General features: G+C 40.7%; 1 protein-coding gene across 2 annotated transcripts in view; it reads left to right on the top strand.

The window, feature by feature from the left end:
* Positions 1–22157, top strand: part of LOC128744132 (protein ultraspiracle) — a 64306-nt gene that overhangs the window by 9692 nt on the left and 32457 nt on the right. The window contains exon 2 of one of the 2 annotated variants that reach the window (XM_053840936.1): positions 9881–10344. In XM_053840936.1, coding sequence (XP_053696911.1) covers positions 10251–10344 — 94 coding nt within the window. In that variant the 5' untranslated portion in view covers positions 9881–10250. Of the gene's footprint in view, positions 1–9880; positions 10354–22157 lie in introns of both variants that reach the window. The other variant, XM_053840935.1, reaches the window with a different exon arrangement.

Here is a 22157-nt window from a genome sequence, read left to right as displayed (position 1 = left end):
CTCTGGTAGTCCCGGCCCGGCCCGGCCGGCAGCCCGGTGAGACAGCAGCGGCAACCGCAAATGGCAAACCGAATCACAGATGCTTCGCATATAAATTAAGCGCTACAGCCGCCGGTCGTTATGTCGAGCGTCACACATGTGTGTTTGTATACATGCAACAGTATCATCCAGTGATTGCACGCTGACTAGGTGACAACGAGAGCGTGTGCGATGCACATCGTTAAAATGATGCACTGTTCCGGAGGGCCGATTCTGCGCCGCAGATGAAACTTTCCTGAACTGATGTCACTTTCCAAATATGCTCCGCTCAATGAAGCTAGTCCACCCTAGCTTTATGATGAACGTAGACACAGTAGTCGTCACTACATATCTACAGAGCTTTCATTGGACTCCGACAACAGAAATTTACGGGGTAAAATAAAAATTTAAAAGTGACCAGGGTTTAAATGACATGGAGTGCGTAAGAACGTAAACTATAAACATTAAAGGGCCGAGCACACTACCTTGAGGTACACTAGATACTTCGCGTGGTGTCAAATATTCTGGAAGGTATGAAGCCCGCTCTCACGGCTTTGCGATCGAACATGTAAAAGTAGAAAACTATTTAGTAAACCGATGGTATCGGAGGGTTTCGCAAATTCAAAATAAACTGAATTCACAGGTCGCTTTGCTTCTAACTTCCATGATAGCGCTCTCATATTAGATTCGATGTGATTGTTAGTGATGTCCGGTACATCTGCTGTAAATAAATTTCTGTGGATTAATTTTTAGAATACTTCACTAAGGCTGCCAACTTGTAGCGCCCAGACTTCGAACTTTGAATTCGAATTATGAACGCCATTTTCCTTGCTACAGTGTATGTTTTGTGCTGGAGCGTGCGGTTGAAAACAGCGGTAATGGCAAGCGAGCGAAACAGTGCAGTTCTTCAGAAACATTGCAATGCACTACTGGACGCATGTCGTTTTTGACGAAGAACTACGTCTTTCAGGAAGATAGCTGGTATAGGGGTCATTCCATAAAATCGAAAAATGCGTGCGTCACGAAAAATGAAAGATTTTGAGCGCTAATAGCTTTGCTTGAAATATTTTTGCACCAATCGATCGGAAAATCTTCTACGCATCTACACGAATAAAGAAAGCAATTGATTTTTAAGTGTGCACCATTGAAAAATTGGAAATAATGAAACCTTGTCCATCTAGCTTCGTGATTGGTTGTTGGAAATGACGGCATCAAAGTAATAATGCGTTTTCACGCTTCGGCTTATAATTCAGTCAACTCCTAATAGATTTCCAACCTATTTACACCAATAGATCGGAAAATTGAATTAGAAACTATAGAAAACCAGTAATTTTCAATGCGAGCCATTGAAAAATTAAATATAACTCTAACTCGGTAGTTAGACAGCAGTTTGTTCATCTCTTCGTCGAGGTATAAATTCTCGCTTCGCGCTTGGTTGGAATAATTTCCAATTATTTTCGAATAAGTTTTGATACAATTCAGGAACCAACGAGAAAGTTGATAGAAAATTCCATTTAATTCTACTATAACAAAGTTACAAGAGAATTAAATGGAATCCTACCCTTTCTCGTTGATTGCTAATTGGCTTGAAAATTCCTTACTGTGATGTACCACCAACGGCAACACGAGCGGTGCCGCAGTCGTGCACGTCTGCAATTCTCGGTCGGTCATATTCAACGGCTGTCGTGATGGAATATCTGGCTGCTGAAGTGCTGGAATTGGCAGGAAATATTGCTACTCGCGACAACCTATCGACCAGAATTATCGTCACTTGCAGCTGGCCATTCGCAACGACGAAGAGTTGAACAAATTGCTGTCCGGTGTCACCACTGCTCAGAGAAGTGTATTTTCGAACATCCAAACTGTTTTGTTGAAGAAGGCTTAAATTTCCAAAATATAACGACGAAAAACCGTTCTTCTAAGGACGAAACATATGTTCATGAAGATTTAAGGAATTTTCTCTCACTGATGTTCAATTTAATTCGATTGATTCTAATTGTTCGCTTTATATTAAATTATTTTTAACCGATTATTTCTCGCGCTTCTGTTCGTTTGTTGCTGCAGGTTGAGTTGGCCGTCTCGGAAGGCACCAAAGCAATCAACAAATATACCAGCTCCAAGTAAATGTGTTCGGTCAAGCGTCAAAATGCATTGAAAACTATGGATTGAAATTGTTTTAGTAACATCTTTTGCATCTTCATATAAGAATTTGTTCATTCTTAAAAGAATGGTTTTTGGTTAGTGATTTTGGATGAAACCTAGAAAACTTGGAAATTAGGGCTTTTCACTAGGTTTTCTTTAGCAACACAAATTTTTCCATCATCAATGCTACAGTAATACGTGGCGTAATTTTTCTTGGCAGCAAAAGGTGAACGGCTCACTGGTAACTTTGCTCTTTTGTTCAGACTGAAATTGAAATGCTCCATTTTCTTCAACGTAGATGATGGAATGACGGACCACGAAAAATAAGCGGAACCGTTTCTTGTAACGAGGAAAAAGTTGAATTTTTCGCCGTTGCGGACGACCAACAAATGGCGGGAATACGTTTTCTGGTCACGGACGACATTTTCTACCACTTCCAAAACGTCAGTGTTCTTCTTTTGTAAGTCGCAGAAAGTTTTGCGTAAAATTTTCAGCCTTTTGAAAACTAGCGCGTACCATGTACCGATTACCAGAGGAAAAGCACTATTCAACGTAGAAACAGATCAAAAAAATTGATTTACTGTTTGGTTTAGTGTGACTGATTCGTTTTAATAAAATAGATTCAATCAATTCATAGAAGTAACTTCTAAATCTGTTGAGGATTGAACGTATACAATGTTCCTACTTTGATAAACGTTACAACGTATGTAGCATGTATACATAAAGGTAGTCTTAGGTAGTCCTACTTCACCTATGCGGTCGTGTCTTGTGCACAACCCCTCTGATTTTTTCCGATTCTTTTGTTGAGTCGAGATCTTCGAGGGCTTTCTAAATTTCCTCTGAGAAGTTGTCGTTTTATCGACAAATTGATATTTCGGAGTGGTAAGGAATGTCGTCGTGGTCAAGCCACCTTTCCGCCTTCGCCTATAACTTTCGTTTCGTAAAGTATTTGGGTAATCTAAATATATATTTGCAAAGGTCCAAGAACAAAGTATATTTCCTTAAAAAAATCGAATTGATTATACTTGAAAAATAATGAAGTTATAGGAATATACATAACTACAAACGCGGTCATAACGTAAATTATTTTGGGAAGAGTGAAGGCAGGTGAGGTTCGCACCCACGATCTATCGGTTGATACCCGACAGTTTTGCCAACTAAACTACCGCCGCCCGTTATATTCGGTAGTTTAATACCTAATTTTATTTTATTCCCGTATACGCGTCTCATACTTCCCCATGCAACGATATTATTTGTGTGACTGCTTTTGTTTCTACCACCGGACAGACAGACTATCGTTTCTGCAGGCATTCTTCACGGTATATTTCCTTGTTAACCGTTCCCGTAGTGATGTAACTTTTGCTTGCTCGACCATAGCTGCATATGGCCTGCCATACTAAATATTTTTTGGGGAACTTGACTTTCTTCTTTGTCCTAAAATGCTCTGTAACGCCATTCCGCTTCTTGGCAGTGTAAAAAGACATACCAGGAAGCTGTTTAAAATCTTCTAGGACATACGTTTCATCGTCCATTATAACGCATGGAAACTTCGTTAAATATTCGCGATAAAGCTTACGAGCGCGTGTTTTGGCCGTCGTATTTTGCTTATCATTACGGTTTGGCACAGTCCTGACCTTGAAAGACTTCACGCCTTGTCATTGCTTAGAGGTGTGCACGAATGTTGACGATATTTTTATTTTACGAGCAATGGTACGTACAGAAAGATCTGGTCTCCTCCGTAATATTTGTTTGACCTTCGGATCCTTGTGGTGGTTCCTCAGATCCGTTTTTGTTCCACTTCCCTTCTTCCTAGCTGTTGTCAAGCGAGTATCGAACGATTTTAAAACACTGTGAACAGTGCTTGGAGGAGATCCAAGCTTTTTGCCAAGTTTTCTTAACGAGAGATCCGGATTTTCATTGCGACCACACACAATTGCTTTTCGCACCTGCTCTTCTTTCGACGCCATTTTACGCTGAGCGCTCGTAATATAAACAAGTGTTATATTTTCAGAAAGAACAGACATACGTCTACCACTCTGAAAAATGTTTCACTCATTGTTAATGTATTTCCGAAGCTGTGTGTGTTTAGGGGTGTCCAAATTTTGTCGCGAACAAGCCTTATTTACTTGAACATGACTATACGCGGTCATAACGTAAATTATTTTGAACAGTGAGGAAGTGTCTGATGCGGGGTCTGATGATAAATTTAGTAATTTAGCTAGTAAAACAGTCGGGTACCAGCCGAAAGGTCGTGGCTGCGAACCCTACCTTCTGTCACCCTGATATATTTTAGGTTTATATCGAAATTTTCCAGTTCATTGATGATTGATGATATAAAATGAAGATCCTGCTGTACATGTTTGCGGTAGTAAAGAAATCATCGCTTGTCTCTTTTTTTCGGTTTTTTTAGTTGCTGTAACTGTGGAACCAGAAATAATACCTAATTCAATGAAACTCCTTGAAATCAAGCGCAAGGAAGAAAGCGTGACCTCCAAAACATTTCCCATTCGCTATGTAGTAGTAGTAGCAGTAGTAGAAGTAGTAGGGGAAAGCCACCATCACTTCAAGGACTTGCCCGTGTATGTGGTTAGAATTACAGTAGATCCAAATTAGATTATCAAATGAATTTCACACTAATGCTGCTACAGAAGGACCAAACGGGATTGGGCGGACCCACGAAGCAGAGGCACTTGTACGCATTCCGGGGTTATAAGAGTCGCCTTCCAGCATTAGGACCCTTCCATGTAATAATCAATTTCGCTATACCAACTTTAACCCACGTGATGATTTGTTTGTGAGAATTGAGAACTGCCATATTTGCATCAGACCTAAAGATTCAGGTTGGCAATGCACTCCATCATTCAGGCCCCTATCAATAATAATACTATTATGATATTGAGATGAAATGTGGTATATATGGGCAAAAATAGAACAATCTCACCAGCAGTCCTTCGAATGGAATAGAGCGGCGTCCTTTGAGGTTCCATAGGTGCTTCTAATAATTAATTTAATTTTTTCATCTGGTATCCATGTGCAATATTAAAACTCGTTTTGGCCAAGCAGGAGATGCTTCATAAGCTAAAATGAAAAAAATAATTAAAATAATTTATATTAGACTTACCTATTAGCTAGGCCGTATGGCTCCGCCGTCTGCCCAAAACTGCGGTTTTGAGATCAGGTTGCCGGGAATCACCTGGCATCGGACCTCCTAGCTTGGCTTCTCAATAGAGCATTACCAGGTATGGTCACGTGGAGGCGCTAGGTAGGGACTTGAGATGGCTAGAGCTATATTGGACGCTCCTCATCTGCCTCTATGTAAGCACAAATCGATCTCTTGTACTCTCATGGAACTGCCATATGGAAAGTTCGTGAAGATTTGGTGCAAAGTTTTGTCTATCATTTGCACGCTTTAACAAACCTGCGCACCTACTTCACAAATAGAACAAACTTGGGAAGATGGCAGCACCGTTTCGCGCACATAGCGAATATAGATAATGATTTACATTCGTTGGGAGTATCTTTGCTAATAAAGGTTAAGTGATCAGTGCTGGAAAAAATCACTTTATCGAAACTCAAAATGATTGATTTTGAGTCAATACAATATCAAAAGTCTTTTTTCCAGAAGGAATATGAATATCATTGGAATAAAAATTCATTGATAAACCAAGTCACTGAGTTTCGATGTTGCTGTATATTCGTTTCGAAAAATTCATAATGCGTTACGAAAAAAGTCAGAGCTGAATATCATTTTCAGTTCCATGGCAGTGAATATGAATATCAGTTTCAGCGCCTTGCACTGAATATTTATATTCTAGTGGTTTGGGACGCAACAGATTGAAATCAAACGTTTATGGTGAAAACAACGCTCAGTGAAAATATCAACACCTCGAGATGTAACTGACATTTCTGATACTGAGTATCATTTTTCTTTTCGAATTCGTTTATACTGGTATTTGATATTCAGTTTTAGAGATGGAATAATGATTATCTGTTCCAATAATATCGTTACTGGATATTGAAATTGATTTTCTTGCTGATAAATATCAGCTACATAGGGAGCGAGTTGATATTCAATTTTATGAGTATTAACTGATAATTTTAAGCACTGTAAGTGATAGTAAAGAGGATGAACTAATGGTACTTAGACCAGAGGCCAAGGATATAGCGCCTTATTTTGCTCTCTGAAAATAGATTAGTCTATCAAAAATATTAGTTCTAATAATATGGCACTTGAAAGTAAAGTCATGTGGTTCAATGGTTGCCTAAACCTACAGTTGCAAGGTTAGGAATTGACAGCCACACGACCCCGCACCTTCTAGCTCGGTTACTCAATTGTACGAATTGAAGTATCGCCTGTGATAAAATTTCCTCATCCCAACAGGTCGAATAATCCTTACGACGATTAAACCTTGACCAATTTGATGTCTCTGCTTGGAAAGTACGATAGAAAAAGGGACAAAACCCTCTCGTTCAACAGGTTGCGATTTTGCTACCTACGACGATTGATCCTCCTAGGCTAATTTGATATCTGTGCTGAAGAAGTGCGCTACAGCTGCAGTGTTCGGTTGTAACATAATTATATATGTACAGAGTAAGGAGGGGTAAAAGTGCGATGCGGGTAAAAGTGCGATTCAATGATTTATCGGTGCAGATTCCAAGTAAATTGACTTTGACAGCTTGAATCTAACGTAAACTTTGGTTGCTTACGAAGGATAGTTGCCGAATTATGCGCAAATGTTATTTAAGGGCGGTTTTGATGTAATTTTTCGATATACGGCAAATACGATATCAACAGGAGGATATTACTTGTTGAAATTTTGTAGCAGCGTTTCACATCACTCACATATCTGTTTTGAAAATACGGTGAAAAGAATTTACAAAATATGTTTCGCTTTTCCGTAATTTAATCTCACTCCGTCAAGCGCCTAGCGGGGTGAAAATGCTATTCACGGACGGGGCAAAAGTGCGATTCACGGACGGGGCAAAAGTGCGATCCATGAACGAGGCAAAAATGTATAGCTAATTATATAAAGCTTTAGGCACTATATTACAGATACTGGAAATGGAAGATCTGTAGAAAACTATGTGCTCTACAGATGTTGGCCGAAGGAAAGCAATGTTCTTCCGCTCGTGAAACAATAAAAGAACGTTTGGAAAAGTTTCGATCTGACTGAGTCTGCAATACACCAGCGCAAAATACGAAAGATGCAAATTGAGAATATTCCTTACCGAAACATAACGCAGATTGAAGATAATATGGTGTTGTTAGCTACAGTTGTGCTAATTTCATGGATTCGAGCTTCGCACTTTTGCCCCGCGGTATTCGAACTTCTGCCCCGCTAGTGGGGTAAAAGTGCGAATCGGCACTTGATCAGAAGAAAGAAGAATTTATTTTGCAAAACACTATTACCGCAGATGATTTATAGTTGAATGTGAAGACATTGAGTTACTGCATCGCCTTAAAATATATAATGTTGTTGTCCTTCTTTATATCTCACGAAAATTGATGACAACTTCAAACTTCGCACTTATGTCCCGCCCTACTCTACCCTTGTTGCAGTTTCATTGGAAGAGTAATAAAATTGTGGTCGGTTAACGATGTGCTACTGATAAAATGGGATCGAATTGGTAAATTCAACGTGGAGAAAGGTAATAAAATGCTTGATTTCTGTAAGGTAACAAGACAGCAGTTAAATTGTTTTCAAATGTACATTTCCACCAGAGCAGGGCAACAACTATGATTTTTTTTTCGTGATTTGGGTTAAATATCTCTATGCATTGAGGTCAAAAGGGCGTGATTTAAATCTGAAAATCTAATGCATGCTTAGATCTTCATGAGTAATGATATCAACTGAAGGCTGTTTCCCTGATGCTACTGGGCTGTAAACAGCGAGTTTGGAAGACGTAAATACAATACCCCAGTGATTCTCAATTTAACGAAATCGTACGAAATTTACCTTAGATTTTATAGAGGACAACCATTAAACTACAGTTAAATCAATATATATACAGTTAATTCTATAGCAAATTTCGTTTGGTTTCGTTCGATTTCGGTAAACACGAAATTTCACGATATCTGGAAACAACCTTAACAGGAACTACATTCCTAGTCCTACCCCAAGCCTGTCTTTGTCCTGAGGCATAGATCTTTCTACTTTTTGTGACAAAAATGGACAGATGGGGGGCCGGGGAGCTGCATGTTTGGAAATGCTGTAATTCGATATGCCGCAAGCCTCTTACGTTCTGGTAGTACACGGAAGGTATGCGATCACATACACATACCCCTTGGCAATAATTTCCCTTACCTTATCAAATCACTGCACCGACGTGCTAGAACATGGTTAAGTATCAAAAGTATACTTACGTGACATACAACCTGGAAGATTCTGTCAATGCTTCCACGCGCGGAACTAGTAACAATATTAGAAGACAATAGGTGTTAGTTTTGCTGACCATTTTTCATTTTTCTTTTAAGCTCAAGACCTGAATTTTGAGGCCATCATTTAAAGAAGATACAGTATCGCATCATCTCTGTGGCAACAAAGTCTCGACGACAAATGCTTTTATCTTCTTTTAAAATAACGAAATCGTTGTCACGTTTTAAAAATTAATTTTTTCTTCATCATTTACAATGAAATGCCTCAGCATCTAGATGCTACTAACCGCCGTCATTTGTTGCTTGTCTATAAATCGAACCCATTCTTCTAAGATTTACGTCAATGATACCCGCCAAATACGTCGCCCGGTTTCCAGTTAACCTTGACCGAGAGCAACGTGCAAAGCGTGATTGCAGCACATTCCGGGAAACACCCTTAGTCGCGTGCTACTACTCGAGGCCCCTATCTACCTACGACACTATCGGAGAGCGAGCAAAAACACACACGGGCTTTGTTTCCAGCTTTCCAGCGAACTTCCGCAATGATAAGAAGTTGACTTTCTAGGCTAATCAAACATCGTTAATTAGGTCTCGGCTTCATAGAGCTCGTATGAGCAATAAGCTCTTCTCTGCTACGTAGTGTCCCGAGTGCCGTGTATTGTCCATGTAACGCTAATTAGTTCATCATACCACCCTCCGTGAAGTTATCGTCGCCGACATCGTCGTCATCATCATCATCATCATCAACATCACCATCTGTGCGAGTGTCTCAGGGTCACACCGTCAGTTAACCCAATTCCCGCCGGGGTCCTGCTGTACTGGCGCGGTTGCGTATGTGTGCTGAATGTGTGCAGAAAATGCACTTTGCGGTTGGAACGTTCTCCCGAAGGTTGTCTGCTACCACACTTGCTTGCATCCTGCCTGCACCCGGCCAGTGCAGTGTATGTGTCTGTGTTCCTCTCTGCTTTGTTGCGCTATCGGTTTCCTTGTTCGGTAACCATCATCTACACTGGGCAGGGCAGACAGAAGACCGGGTGCGATAATAATAAATCATGCAATTTTATGCAATTGAACGTTAGTTTAGTCTGTTGTGGCTGGATCGCACCCGAATGCGAATGTGTAAATGCGGTCTGGGAACCGGTTGCTTCCCGAGTGGGCCGTTTTGATAACACAGAAGGGCACACCAGCAGAATCTATGTGTACATTCGGCCTCGGTTAGCTAGCTAGTTAGTTAAGAACAACTTCACAGTCAAGTAGGTGCTGAAAATAATTAGCTCCTACTTAGAGAGAAAAAATGAAGTAATTGACTCCAGCTGTAGTTTTTATGGAAGGTCCACTTTGCAGATTCCGAAGAAGATGTGATAATGGCTTGTGTATGGTAGCTAGTGGAAACAGAAAACCGCGGAATTTCTCATCGTCAGCCGAACTCGCAACGCAACGTGCGTTCGTACGGCATGAGTGAATGTGCTAATCGAGTGAACAAGCTTGTGCAAACTAATACACACAACACAAACATTCCGGAGAGATACAGAAATTTGTAAGCCGAAAAAAAAGCATCAAAACAACGTCACAGATCGTGCGGTGCTCCTCCTGCTAGTGCTGAATCATCGCGAACGACCTCGGACCTCGGCAGTGGTGTTGTTGTGAAAACACGATCGTTGCGCCCAACGATCGTTGCCGGCCCGTCGGATTCGGATTCCGCACGCCCCAAACGATGCTGAAAAAGGAGAAACCAATGCTGTCGGTAGCGGCGATCATTCAGGCGCAGGGACGATGGGACCGGACGCTGCCGCTGGCCGGGCTGGCAGGTAATTTCGGTGAGCTCTAAACCTGATTGCATGATGATTGAGTTGTTCTTTAGTTTGATTAATCCGTTGCTTTTAGTGTGAGATTAGATTGTATTTTATCAGTGTTCGAATGAATCATATTCAAGCCATTTGCAGTCCTTGAAGAAGTCTTAAAAGGAAAGTCGAAACGTTGGAGACTGCAAAAAAAATTTCGATTATTCTATTTTTATTCTGACCAAAGAGTAAAAAATCTTTCGAAAACAATCTTGCAGTGTCAGAACAGTTTCTCATACTTCATTGTGCACAAGCGAGCGAAACGGATCCTTTCGCGGAAAAAAGCCGCTGCATAGGGCCCCAGCTGATTCCAGCAAAATCAGTAAACGTGTCGTTGCTATCGTATTTCAAAGACCGTCGTCGTCGTCGTGTTTTGAATATCATCTTCGTGGGCATTGCACTCTTTCCGGTGTGGTATACAAAGGCAAGGAAATGAAAAACGACGTCGCCCTCGAAAGTCATATTTCACGCGCCGTCCCAAACTGCATCCATCCAGCGGCGACAAGGCGATGCACCACACGGTAAGAGGATACCGAGTAGCGAATTTCTCAAAACTTTGCTTCATCAAACAAACACAGACGACACCCGGGCAACCATGTATGTACCGTGGGCAGTAATATGAAACCGATCTCGTTTGGTGCATATTCATAAACAAAAATTATCCTCTATTGTGAGAAAGAGGACAAGAGACGGTGGAAGGTTCGCAGAAAAAAAAACAACGCTGCATCAAAGTGCAATTTTTCTTCCACAAACATCAAGGGAGAAACTGCTACTATGTATGTAGATTGTAGATGCAAGTGTCCAACACTGCATCAGAAATTTTACTTCAAAGTTTTAAACCGCAAATGTTGTAGCCAGACGATCGCTGCTGCTACAGAGCATCTTTTCATGATGACCATTAGCATATTGTAAATGCAGCGTTTTGTTTGTAGTCAAAAAGGCTGCCGCAATTTGGCCTTGAAACTTTCGCGTTTAGATTATCTCGCTGTCTGGCTGGCTGGCTGTCTCATCTTCCATGCGCAAATCTCGCCGCACATCTGGGAGTTTGGAAGGAGAGCACATTTAAGGTGCATTAACTTTCGCGCTTACAGAACTTGCATTGTACGTAGTATTATTTTTTCGGTAAGTGCCAATAATTCAGTTTGTGGATGGTAGGAAACCGAAAATCCATTTTATCTGATTGTTTCAATCATCCGGATGCCGTTGTTATTGTTTCCACATGTTTAGTTTGACCCGCTGCGCTGCAGTTGGATCGGCTTTGAGGAAACGCGAAGGCGGAGATCTGTCTGGCGATCAAATCGGAAAGTAATTGCGGTGTGTTTTTGCTGCTACAAAGCTTCCAGTACGGTATCACTTGCACTGACTGACTGCAGCAGCAGCAGCAGCAGTACATGTGCATTTCGCGATCCGTTTTGTTGAGACGCGTGATTTCATGGCAAGGAACAAATTTGGCTGTTGTTATTCGTCGGCATATGGGTGCACACCGAACGATGTCGAATCCTCGGAGGCATCCGACGACGCACTGCAGTAGTTGCGGGACAGCTGGTGTCTTTTACCGTACGTACAAGTAACATTTAATATTTATATTTACTTGTTAGGTGCACTGCATGTACGAAACGGAGTTTATTTTCCCGTCTTTTTGTTTTTTTTTGCGCCCAAGGTGCGTCTGGAAGATAATTCCGATAGAAAAAGAAGTGTGAATTAAACACCAATTGCATGTAACATCTGCTGGGGTTTGTCTACTGAAGTTTTCAATGTATGACTGTATCTAATTTAGGCTTCTTATTTGCTTGAAATAAGGTGTTCGATAGTATCGATGCAGCTGGTGATTTTCTTGCGTTTAGAACATAAATGTTATCAACATAATTGAATCTTATAACGAATTCATAAATTAACCTGTGTTCGTGTAACTCGAACCGAAAATTTAAGGATGATAAACGGAGTTAGACAGCTCAACCCGTAAACCGTAATACTTGACGGTTTCATCGTGCGCTTTAAAATGCATACTTTCAGATCCAGTTTAACCAACATGAACTCCCGGTCAATTAATGAACGCTTTAACCGCAGCTTTTTAGAACTGAGTAGACCTAACGAACAATATTCGACCTGAATCAGGTTATTGTATGCTTTCGCTTATGCTGCTTTCTTAAAAAGCAAAGCCTTGGGCTTATACCGTCTTTAGACATTATTCTTCTTTATCGACAGACTTCGCAGCCGGCTGTTAAAGTACAGAAAAATTATCCTTTTACTGACTCTATCTAGCAAGCACCGCCTAGCCGAGATTCGAACATACGACGACTGGCTTGTTAGACCAGCATCGTACCTGGAAGCTAACTGGACGTTGACTTGAGTAAATGTGTAGAAGTATCAACCTTGAATCAATTTTGAAGACATTTTTGTTACAAAAAAGTGAAATGTCTTCGCTTGAAGACATGTGAAGACATATCTAGGAGCGCTATCATGAAAAGTCTATCGCCAAAAGATTATAAAATGATAAACAACTGCAAAAAATATTTTGATTTGTCTTATAATGTAGAACAAAGTTTCTTTGAAAGGGAGGAAGTGATTAATTAGATGAACTGAAAAATTTTATGTAAACCAAAAATATATGACTGACTCCTGTATTCACATCACACACTTCCCTCTTTTGTTGTGATAGAATAGGAAAAATAAAACAAAATTAGCTAATATAGCGGGTGGCGGTAGTTTAATTAGTCAAACACTCGGGTACCAACCGAGAGATCGTGGGTGAGAACCCCTTCTGCTATTGCCCCAATATATAATTGGGTCTACGAGGTCTTATTAGAGCTTCTGTACCTGATTGGTTGAAAATGATTAAAAAATGAGAATTACAATTTTAATACCTTGAAACAGTGGACCCCTCAATCGCCAAGGGGACCGACAGTTTAAAAAAAATGTCGAATTTTTAGCAAATCTTGAGAGCTATATCATGTGAAATTTGCTATGAGACAACTAACCAATGGCACAGTTCTGTAAACTGGGCTTTCAAATGGAGTAAAATTATTTTGGCGGCCATTTTGGATTTGGTCGATATATTGCATTTTATCAAAAAACCAGTGTTTTCGCCTTTTCCCTCCCCCCATTTTCATTTTAAGACCACCATTGGAATGCTGAGAAAAAATACTTCAAGAATTTTTTTTAAAATTAGGAGTGCATTAGCATTAACTAAATAAAACAACCAGTTATCTGTGGCAATATTCACAGTTTTCATATAATTATTGAGATATTGCCCAAATTGGTTATGAAATAAACTACGAACGACACGATTTTGTAAAGAGAAAGGATAGAGCTTTCAAGTGAAATAAAAAAATCGGGGGCCATCTTGGCTTCAGCCGCCATGTTGGATTCTAACAAAAAATCGCCATTTTCGCCATGATCCCCAAACCGATTTTAATTTCAAGACCACTATTCGAAAGCTGAGAAAAAATCCTACAGAAAAAACATTCATTAAATTGGGTGTCAAAAACTGCTTATAGCTAGCTAAATAAATCAAATTCATTTAGTTGCTTATCTTCTTCTTCTTCTTCTTCAGCATTCAGCCGGGGTGACTCGTGCTGTTTCAAGCACTCGTCTCCATTCAACTTGGTCTTGGGCCACTCGTCGCCAATTTCCTAGTCATCTCAGAAATCGCAAATCGCTTTCGTCGACCTGATCGAGCCATCGTGCACGCTGGGCCCCCCTGTTCCTGGTACCGGTGGGTTTGTTAAAGAGGACTATTTTCGTCGCACTGTCGTCCGACATCCTTACGACGTATCCGGCCCAACGTAGCCTGCTAACTTTCGCTAGATGTACTAGATGGGAGTCTCCCCAAGCAGTGCCTGTAGCTCGTGAATCATACGCCTCCGCCACTCTCCGCTTTCAGTTTGTACTCCGTCAAATATTGTCCGCAGCACTTTCCGCTCGAACACGGCAAGGGCGCGGATGTCCCCCGTGAGTAGCGTCACGATTTCAAGTCCATAAATAACTACCGGTTTTGTACATTGTTAGCTTCGCGAGGCGGTGTACGCTTCCTGATCGTAGCGTTTTACGAAGGGCAAAGTAAGCCCGATTTCCCGCTTGAATGCGCCGCTGGATCTCCTTACTAGTGTTGTTGTCCGTGGTCACCAGCGATCCCAAATACACGAACTCCTCCTGGGAGACGCGCGTTTGTTTCCCTTGAGCCTCTTTCTTTCATGTATTTGGTCTTCGACGCATTTGTTTTTAGCCCAATTTTCCTAGACTCCATTTTCAGTCTGGCATAGATTGCCTCCTCCGTCGCAAAGTTCCTGGCTATGATATCGAAGTCATCTGCAAAGCCTAGAAGTTGGCTACCCTTGGTAAACATCGTGCCTCTCGTTTCGATGCCCGCTCGTCGGATCACCCCCTCAAGAGCGATGTTGAACAGCATGCAGGATAAACCGTCACCATGTCTCAACCCTCGGCGCGTCTCGAAGGGACTCGAGAGTGTCCCAGAGATGCGTACGAAACACATCACTCGATCCAATGTAGCTCTGATCAGTCGCATCAGTTTTTCCGGAAAACCTTGTTCGTGCACTATCTGCCATAGCTTGTCTCGACCGACTGTATCGTATGCTGCTTTGAAATCAATAAAGATGAGACGCGTGGGCACGTTGTACTCCAGACATTTCTGCAAGATCTGTCGGACAGTAAAAATTTGGTCAGTAGTTGCGCGAGCCCCCATGAAACTCGCCTGATAATTCCCTACGAAACCGCTGGCTATCGGTGACAACCGACGTAACAGGATCTGTGAGAGTACCTTGCACGCGGCGTTTACCAGCGTAATACCGCGATAGTTGCAGCAGTCTAGTCGATCACCCTTTTTGTAGATGGGACAAACCACTCCTTCAATCCATTCCTCCAGTAGCTTTTCCTCCTCCCAAATCCTTGAAATAACCCAGTGCAGAGCCTTTGCTAGCGTTTCTCCGCCATGTTTATAAAGCTCTGCCGGTAGGCGGTCCTTCCCAGCGGCTTTAGCAATACAATATAGCGCTCCAAACAATTCAATTCAATCAATTGATCTTATTGCGGTTGCTTGTCAAACCTATCAGTAAATCTGTTAGTCTTATAGAACTATTAAAACGCTTACACCTTGACCAATCAGATTTTTTGCTGCTAGTGTAAAGGATATTAGAGTTCAACACCGAAATCATTTTTGGCACGCAAACGAAAATTCATCAAAGCAAAGTGTGTTGCAGAAAGAAAGCTGTTTTCAATCGCCCAGCTAGCACCAACTCGTATATCAATGTACGAAAACTATCGTAAATATCTCCTAACAAACTCGAAATCGTAGCTAAAGCTGGATAAAGTGGGATCGAGTTGATTTTCTGTCGTATATAATGATAATGACTGACATACATATGATTTTCAGTACAAAATCGTAGAGTAGTACGAAACGACTCGCACTTAGTCGGATATTATCGTATATAAATACTTATATAGTCGTAACGCTCAAAATTATTCGTATTCACGTATATCGCCTCCAAAATAGTACGGATAAGCCAATTTTGCGCATGAAATACGATTTATTTAGCATGTATATCTGTACGTAATGCTGATTATTACGTTTTTTATACATATGAAAATGCTTGCTGGGCGGTTTTCATGTCACAGGAAGCAACTAAAATGATTTTACTAGAAATTAATATTGACTGATCTATACCTACAAAAATGAATTTCTGTCTGTCTGTCCGTATGTTCCTTATAGACTCGGAAACTACTGAACCGATCGGCGTGAAAATTTACATTCAGGGGTTTTTGGAGCCGGGGTTCTTATGATAGTTAGCCCCCTAAGAGGGGGGGGGGGCATTAATTTCTACATAACTCAAAAACTTATCAAACAAATGGAACCAAATTTGGCATGTGGGGGTTTCTGGAGGTAATAATCCTTCCTTCCTTCTACCTCTCTGGACATTTGTCACCTGTTCACAGCACAGGTCCCACAGGTATGAAAACACGCGCTTTTTAATTGCGCCGAAATGGTTGATTATACTGGTTAACTATTTTCAGAGAAATTTCACAGCGTAAAAAGCTCTTTCTTATGGTATGAACGATTCTTTGATTAATCCCCCTAAAAGTAAGATAGAAAATTAATTTTTCAAGCAGTGAGAGATAGAACAAAACAATGTTCTACAAAATTTTTGATAAGATTATTATAAAGAACTTTGCCGAAGATAGTGACCTTCTAGCTATTATTGTTGTGGAGATAAGAAACAACTTTTGTGGAAACTCCACGATAATCAACACAGTTCTTTTCATAGTATTTTAACACATTTGACATGTTTAAAAATAATTTTCAAACTAAGCTTTCGATAAATCAAAAGCGAAAATCGGGTAATAAAAAACGTGACAAAATCGGGCCAAAAACGTGACAAAATCGGGGAGTGACAAAATCGGGTTACCACTGTATCTTAGATCGTACTTGTGTTATTCGAAATAGAAATTGATACATCTTCCGAACATAATTCAAATCTTTATTAATGCTGTGTTCGTAAGTTCATAACACTTCTACTGATAGAAAGTTGACGAATAATCAATACAACGAATAACATTTCAATTGCTTTTCATATAATCTGGAAATCAGTTCAGTGATTCAAAAGCTGTAAATTTTTAGAAATAGAAGGGCCAGTAATAATTACGATTTTTATTTTCAAAGTCGGTGAGCAAAATATCTGAAAAACGGCAGAACTGATCCCCTTTAAATTTTATCACAAGCTTTCTAAGAATATTTCCTAAAAATTAATCAAAAATTTTTCCGCGTCGATTAATATTTGTCATTTTATGAACAGTTTGAGTGCAAAGTGTATCCTAAAAATCGATTTTTCGTAGACCAACCTCGCGGCAATCCACAGGGCATGGGAGAAGAAATTGAGTTCAAATCCGGTTATATATGGTTCATATTATAGCTTGATTCGATTAGCGGATTCTCAGAGGAGGAACAGTAAAAGCAAAGCAAAGCAAAGCCTAGGTGCTACATTCCGTTATTGAAACTTGCCCTTCTATTTTTATACGACAGACTTCGCAGCCAGCTGTTAGAGTACATGACAATCGCAGGGCCAGTTTCTACGATCCTATTGACTCTAACAGCCTCTCTCAGCTGAGTTTCGAACATACGACGACTGGGTTATTAGACCAGCGTCATACCTCGAAGCTAACTGGAGGCACGAAAAAGAGGAATAGTACGCTCTAGTACTCTAATTTTCCACTCTCTCCTTCACGTCTTGTCCCACTCTGTTTGGATACTATAAACACTTTTGTTTTTGAACTTTCTTCTAGTGTCCTCTACATCGATTGTAAAAATTAGTGTTATAAAAAAAATCAATTCTTGTTTTCATGTTTGAGTTTGATTATTTTTGTTTGAGAAGCCGCTATTTCACCAAATATTGTTATTTCGCTAAACCTTTCGACCAATTACAAGATAATATATTACAGGGTGAGTAGTAATAAGGCCTTTGCAAATAATTTCAAAAGTTTTTGTCACTCCCCCCCCCCTTGGAAATTGGCTTGAAAAATCGGGGGGCAAAAAAATAATTTGTGGGATATGAGTTAATTTTTTTTTCATAAACTCAATTGTCTGTGGGTTCTACAGTCTGAAAAACTCGAAAAATGAGTGTACGAGTTGAGTTAATGCCTCTAACACGAAACAGAAATGAAAATTCGAACAACGGAATTTCCGAAAATCGGCCGAAAAATTTTCGGAAAATTGTCCTCACACAACGTCTGTGATAGCTTTCGCCTGGTGAGACGATGCAGAATTTTGTTGGAAGCAGTAGGGTGCATTCTTGTAGTGTTGTTTAACGATGGAAAGCAAATGGTTCTTCAAAACACCAGGAACCTTTGACCAGCCAGTTTGTTCCGAGGAATATCAAAAAGATGTGTTGCATACATCTGATCTTTTCTTTGGTTGTGGTGATCCTGTAGCAGGAACATTGTTTCGTCGAAAATTTTTCAAAAACAAACTTATCACAAGCTCCCTTTTTGAGCTCCATGATTACCACGACTCTTAAACGAATGAAAATTCAAAAAAGAAACTTGCAAGCTATGTTGACATTTGAATACGCTCTAAACAAAGAATATGCAGACACGCCTGTGAATAACACATTTTTAATTAGAAGAGGTCGCTGAACAGATTTATTACTAAACCGCTGAGTGGGTTCCAGGGCACTACAGTCCTACCTACGGAAATCTTCCAACTTCCGCTAAATTTCTGTTTGTACTCCGCCAGAAATCATCCTGAAAACTCTCCGCTCAAATACAGTAATTGCGCATATGTCTTTCGTGAGCATCGTCACAGTTTCAAGTGCACTGGTCTGATGAAAGTTTCGTTGTACATCGTCAGCTTCAGCCGTAAAGACCAGCTTTCATTTGGTATTTAAAATGAGAAATGCAGCGCCACCCCTGGAATGCAATGAAAATCACTACCATAAAATACCACATTTGTACTGACATAAAAATCTGAGGAATCAGCTAAAATTAAATGGAATTGCTCAACTATCATCTTCTGTGACGGTGACGCCATCTCAAAATGCTGATTTGCCGAATCCGGGTGCAGTGCCAGGCCAGCATACTGTCAGTGAAGCGGCGCTAATATTGTTTGCCGCTTAGGTACGTACGGTGTCATCAAAATTCAACCATTACTTCACATCTTCTGCTGTAAGTGCGCCACTTTCGCGCTCTCTATCCTCCTTTCGCCGACCTAGTAGTGTGCGGCTAATCGTAAAGGTTGAGCAATTTTCAAGCTACTAAAATAGAATCAAACGACGCTTTTGTCAAACCTCGACTATTATGCCATTCCTGGCACTGACTGTTGTAATCGTAAAACCTGCAACGCAATTCTCATCCGCTGGAAAAGGTGGGGCAAATCACCACCCACAAAACTTCAAAACCATCTTCTCATATGTAAATGCAAATGGTAAACCAACCAGTTGCGTCAGCTCTACTGGTACCATATTGTTCGCTCCTCTCGTATATAAGACATATGAATGGGTGGAGGCCACGGAGTCCTTGGGAAAATTGACGCGCAGGGGCTGCTCAATCGAGAAAAAATTGACTAAGGTCATGAAGGTTACAGGGGATCGATAAAAAGTATATACTACATTACCACAACAAGCAAACCCACGAACTGTCGACGGTGTATTTGTGGCGCATTCGGTTTGCATCCTCGTGGCTGTTAGATTTCCACATGCGAGCAAAAAAAGAGGGTGAAGAAAGGAAGAGGGGTGGTACATACCACCGAAGAAAGTTCTTTTGCAGTCCGACTCTTTTCTCCCATGATAGGGTTATGTATCAGCTCGATGTCAGTTAGTTTGGCTGAATCGAAAGCAACACGCTTGCTTGACGGACATTGTGGAAAATGTGTTCCTCGGCTAGAAGATGGTGTTGCTGCTGCGCGCAAAACCATCACTTCGTTTATTGTGCCGCATTGTTGGTCGTCATAATTGCTGTTATGGTGACATTATCGTCACAACTTTTCATCTTCAATCAGGATCGCTTTTCCGAATTGAAATAAATTTGTGTACAATTGCTTGTATTGAGCTTGGCATATTGAAATATGCTGTTATTAATATTTTTTTATTAATTTTTAAATTTTTTATAATTTATAGCCCCGCATTCGATCGAAATGTTGTAACTTCATTTATGACGGAAAATTTTGTGAATGCAGATCAATTTTTTCTATGTAAAAGTTAGATTTCTGAAGCAGTACTAACTATATTGTCGCCAAAAATCGGCAATAATTTATACTGAATCACTATGTCATCATTATAATCACATTTTTGCTTAATGAGTAACATTAAATTTGGCGGCAATTCATAATTATTCGAGTCGTAACAACTGTTAGATGGTTATTTCTGAGAAATACTTGTTGATAGGTGCTAGAGCGATTTGCTTCCATGATGAACCTGGGATGGACAAGATGCTGGACAAAACTGCTGACAAGATGACGTTTTCGGGGATCTCGTTTGACCGAGATTATGGTTCACTGTACAGACTGGATATTCGCAGTGGAGGATCCCACTTTTACTCCAATCGATTGATTAGATTTCGTGTCACCGTGAGACAACTATGGACCACCTCGTGCAACTAACTGAACTCGTTCGTCTCGCTAGATGGCAAGCGATCTATTCGCTATCGCGTCCCCATCCCGATCTACTCATCCGTTCAACACCTCGAGATCATCGGAAAACTCTCCATACAGCCGATTTCATGGCTCTGTCAGTCAGTTCAATAGGATGAGCAACAGCCGAGTCCTCTGGATGTCGAAATGTCAAACGTCGACCATATTCACCACCCCGTGCTTGCAATACTAACTAAGCTATGTGCACATAATTTAGGCTAAACCTTTCTACACAAAAGAAAGTTGCCGACGAACGGTAATACTTGTTGTAACAGTTATTACGTTGTACGAAAAGCTTTATATACAAATTCTCATAGTATACACAAGCTTGTCCAGCAAATCCAGCTTGTCGGTGAAACCGCACAGAACTAACAGCAAGCAAGATGAGGTACGTTCGTTGACCTGTTTGTGAAGTGAAATGTTTGATTTGGTAAATTTCTTTTTGGGTTCCACTTCTATTACTTTTGACACTCAAAAATAGGATTAGTTTCCAGCACACACTCAAACGCTGCGATAGGCCTGATGTCCCGGTTGGAGTAACCGCACTAGCTCCAGTCATTCCTCCATGATTGATTGCAACTACGATGTATTTGGTCGTTACAGGATGGCAACTCAACCAGGAAAACCGGGAAAACCAGGAAAAGACCAGGAATTTTATTTCACCAGGAAAAAGCGGGAAAAACCAGGAATTTTTATTCAAAACCAGGAAAAAATTCTGACGCTTGCTGACGACTTAATTACTTATGCGTTCATGTCCGCTAGTTCGGCAGAACAAAATGTTTCATTTCCCAAATAATGATAGTAATACGCCATGGCCTTGATCTGTCGCCAGGAGGGTTTCGAATCAATAGTCTGAATACAGTCGACTAGGCTACACTGCCAACAGCCTCTAGATCTGCCTCTTCTGTGTTGTCCCTGCGGGTTCCAGTTGACTGTCTTTCTGTAGATATTGTTCTCTACTCTCCTCAAAACATGTCAGATCCATGTAACGATTGACGAAGACATGCGGTTGTGTCCGCTGAAATACATCACATCTTGGTACTACCGCCTAGGGTTATCTGCTACCAGGATATAAAAAATCTGCCACGTCCTCAACCTCTACTGTGAAATTAGAGGGATTGTTGATGTTTGCGACATTGACTATGAGACCTGCTGCCTTAGAGTTATCGCAGAGACCATCAAGCTTTCCCTGCACATCATATTACATTTGGGAGAGCAAGATAATGTCGTCGGCTAGGTTAAGGTCAAGGCTCGTTTGTTAAAGGGTTCCAGGGCAATCTTCGGTTATGTTTACTATCAATGGCTCCAATTAAAATTTCGTCAATAACCACGAGGATCAGTTGCTGTGAAAGTATGTAACCCTGTCTCACTCCTGCAGCAACCCGGCAGGAGGCCTCATAATGAGCGGCGATAAGATAGAATAGCTTACCCGGAACTCTTCTACACCTTTTTTTGCGCCCCAGATATTTTCGTGATTTAGTCGGTCGAATGCTTTTTTGAAATCAACAAGCACTAGAAGAAGACAGCCTTGGATTTCGATGATTTACCCGAATAATATATTGATCGTCGTGATCCGATCCACATATGATCGGCCGGCACAAAATCCAGCTGGCATTGAAAGATGAGTTTACCCATAAATTGGTTGGTA

This window comes from Sabethes cyaneus, chromosome 3 (genome assembly GCF_943734655.1).
Source record: "Sabethes cyaneus chromosome 3, idSabCyanKW18_F2, whole genome shotgun sequence".
Classification (NCBI taxonomy): domain Eukaryota; kingdom Metazoa; phylum Arthropoda; class Insecta; order Diptera; family Culicidae; genus Sabethes; species Sabethes cyaneus.
Note: the sequence above shows the minus strand (reverse complement) of the source record. Positions and strands in the feature narration are given on the sequence as shown.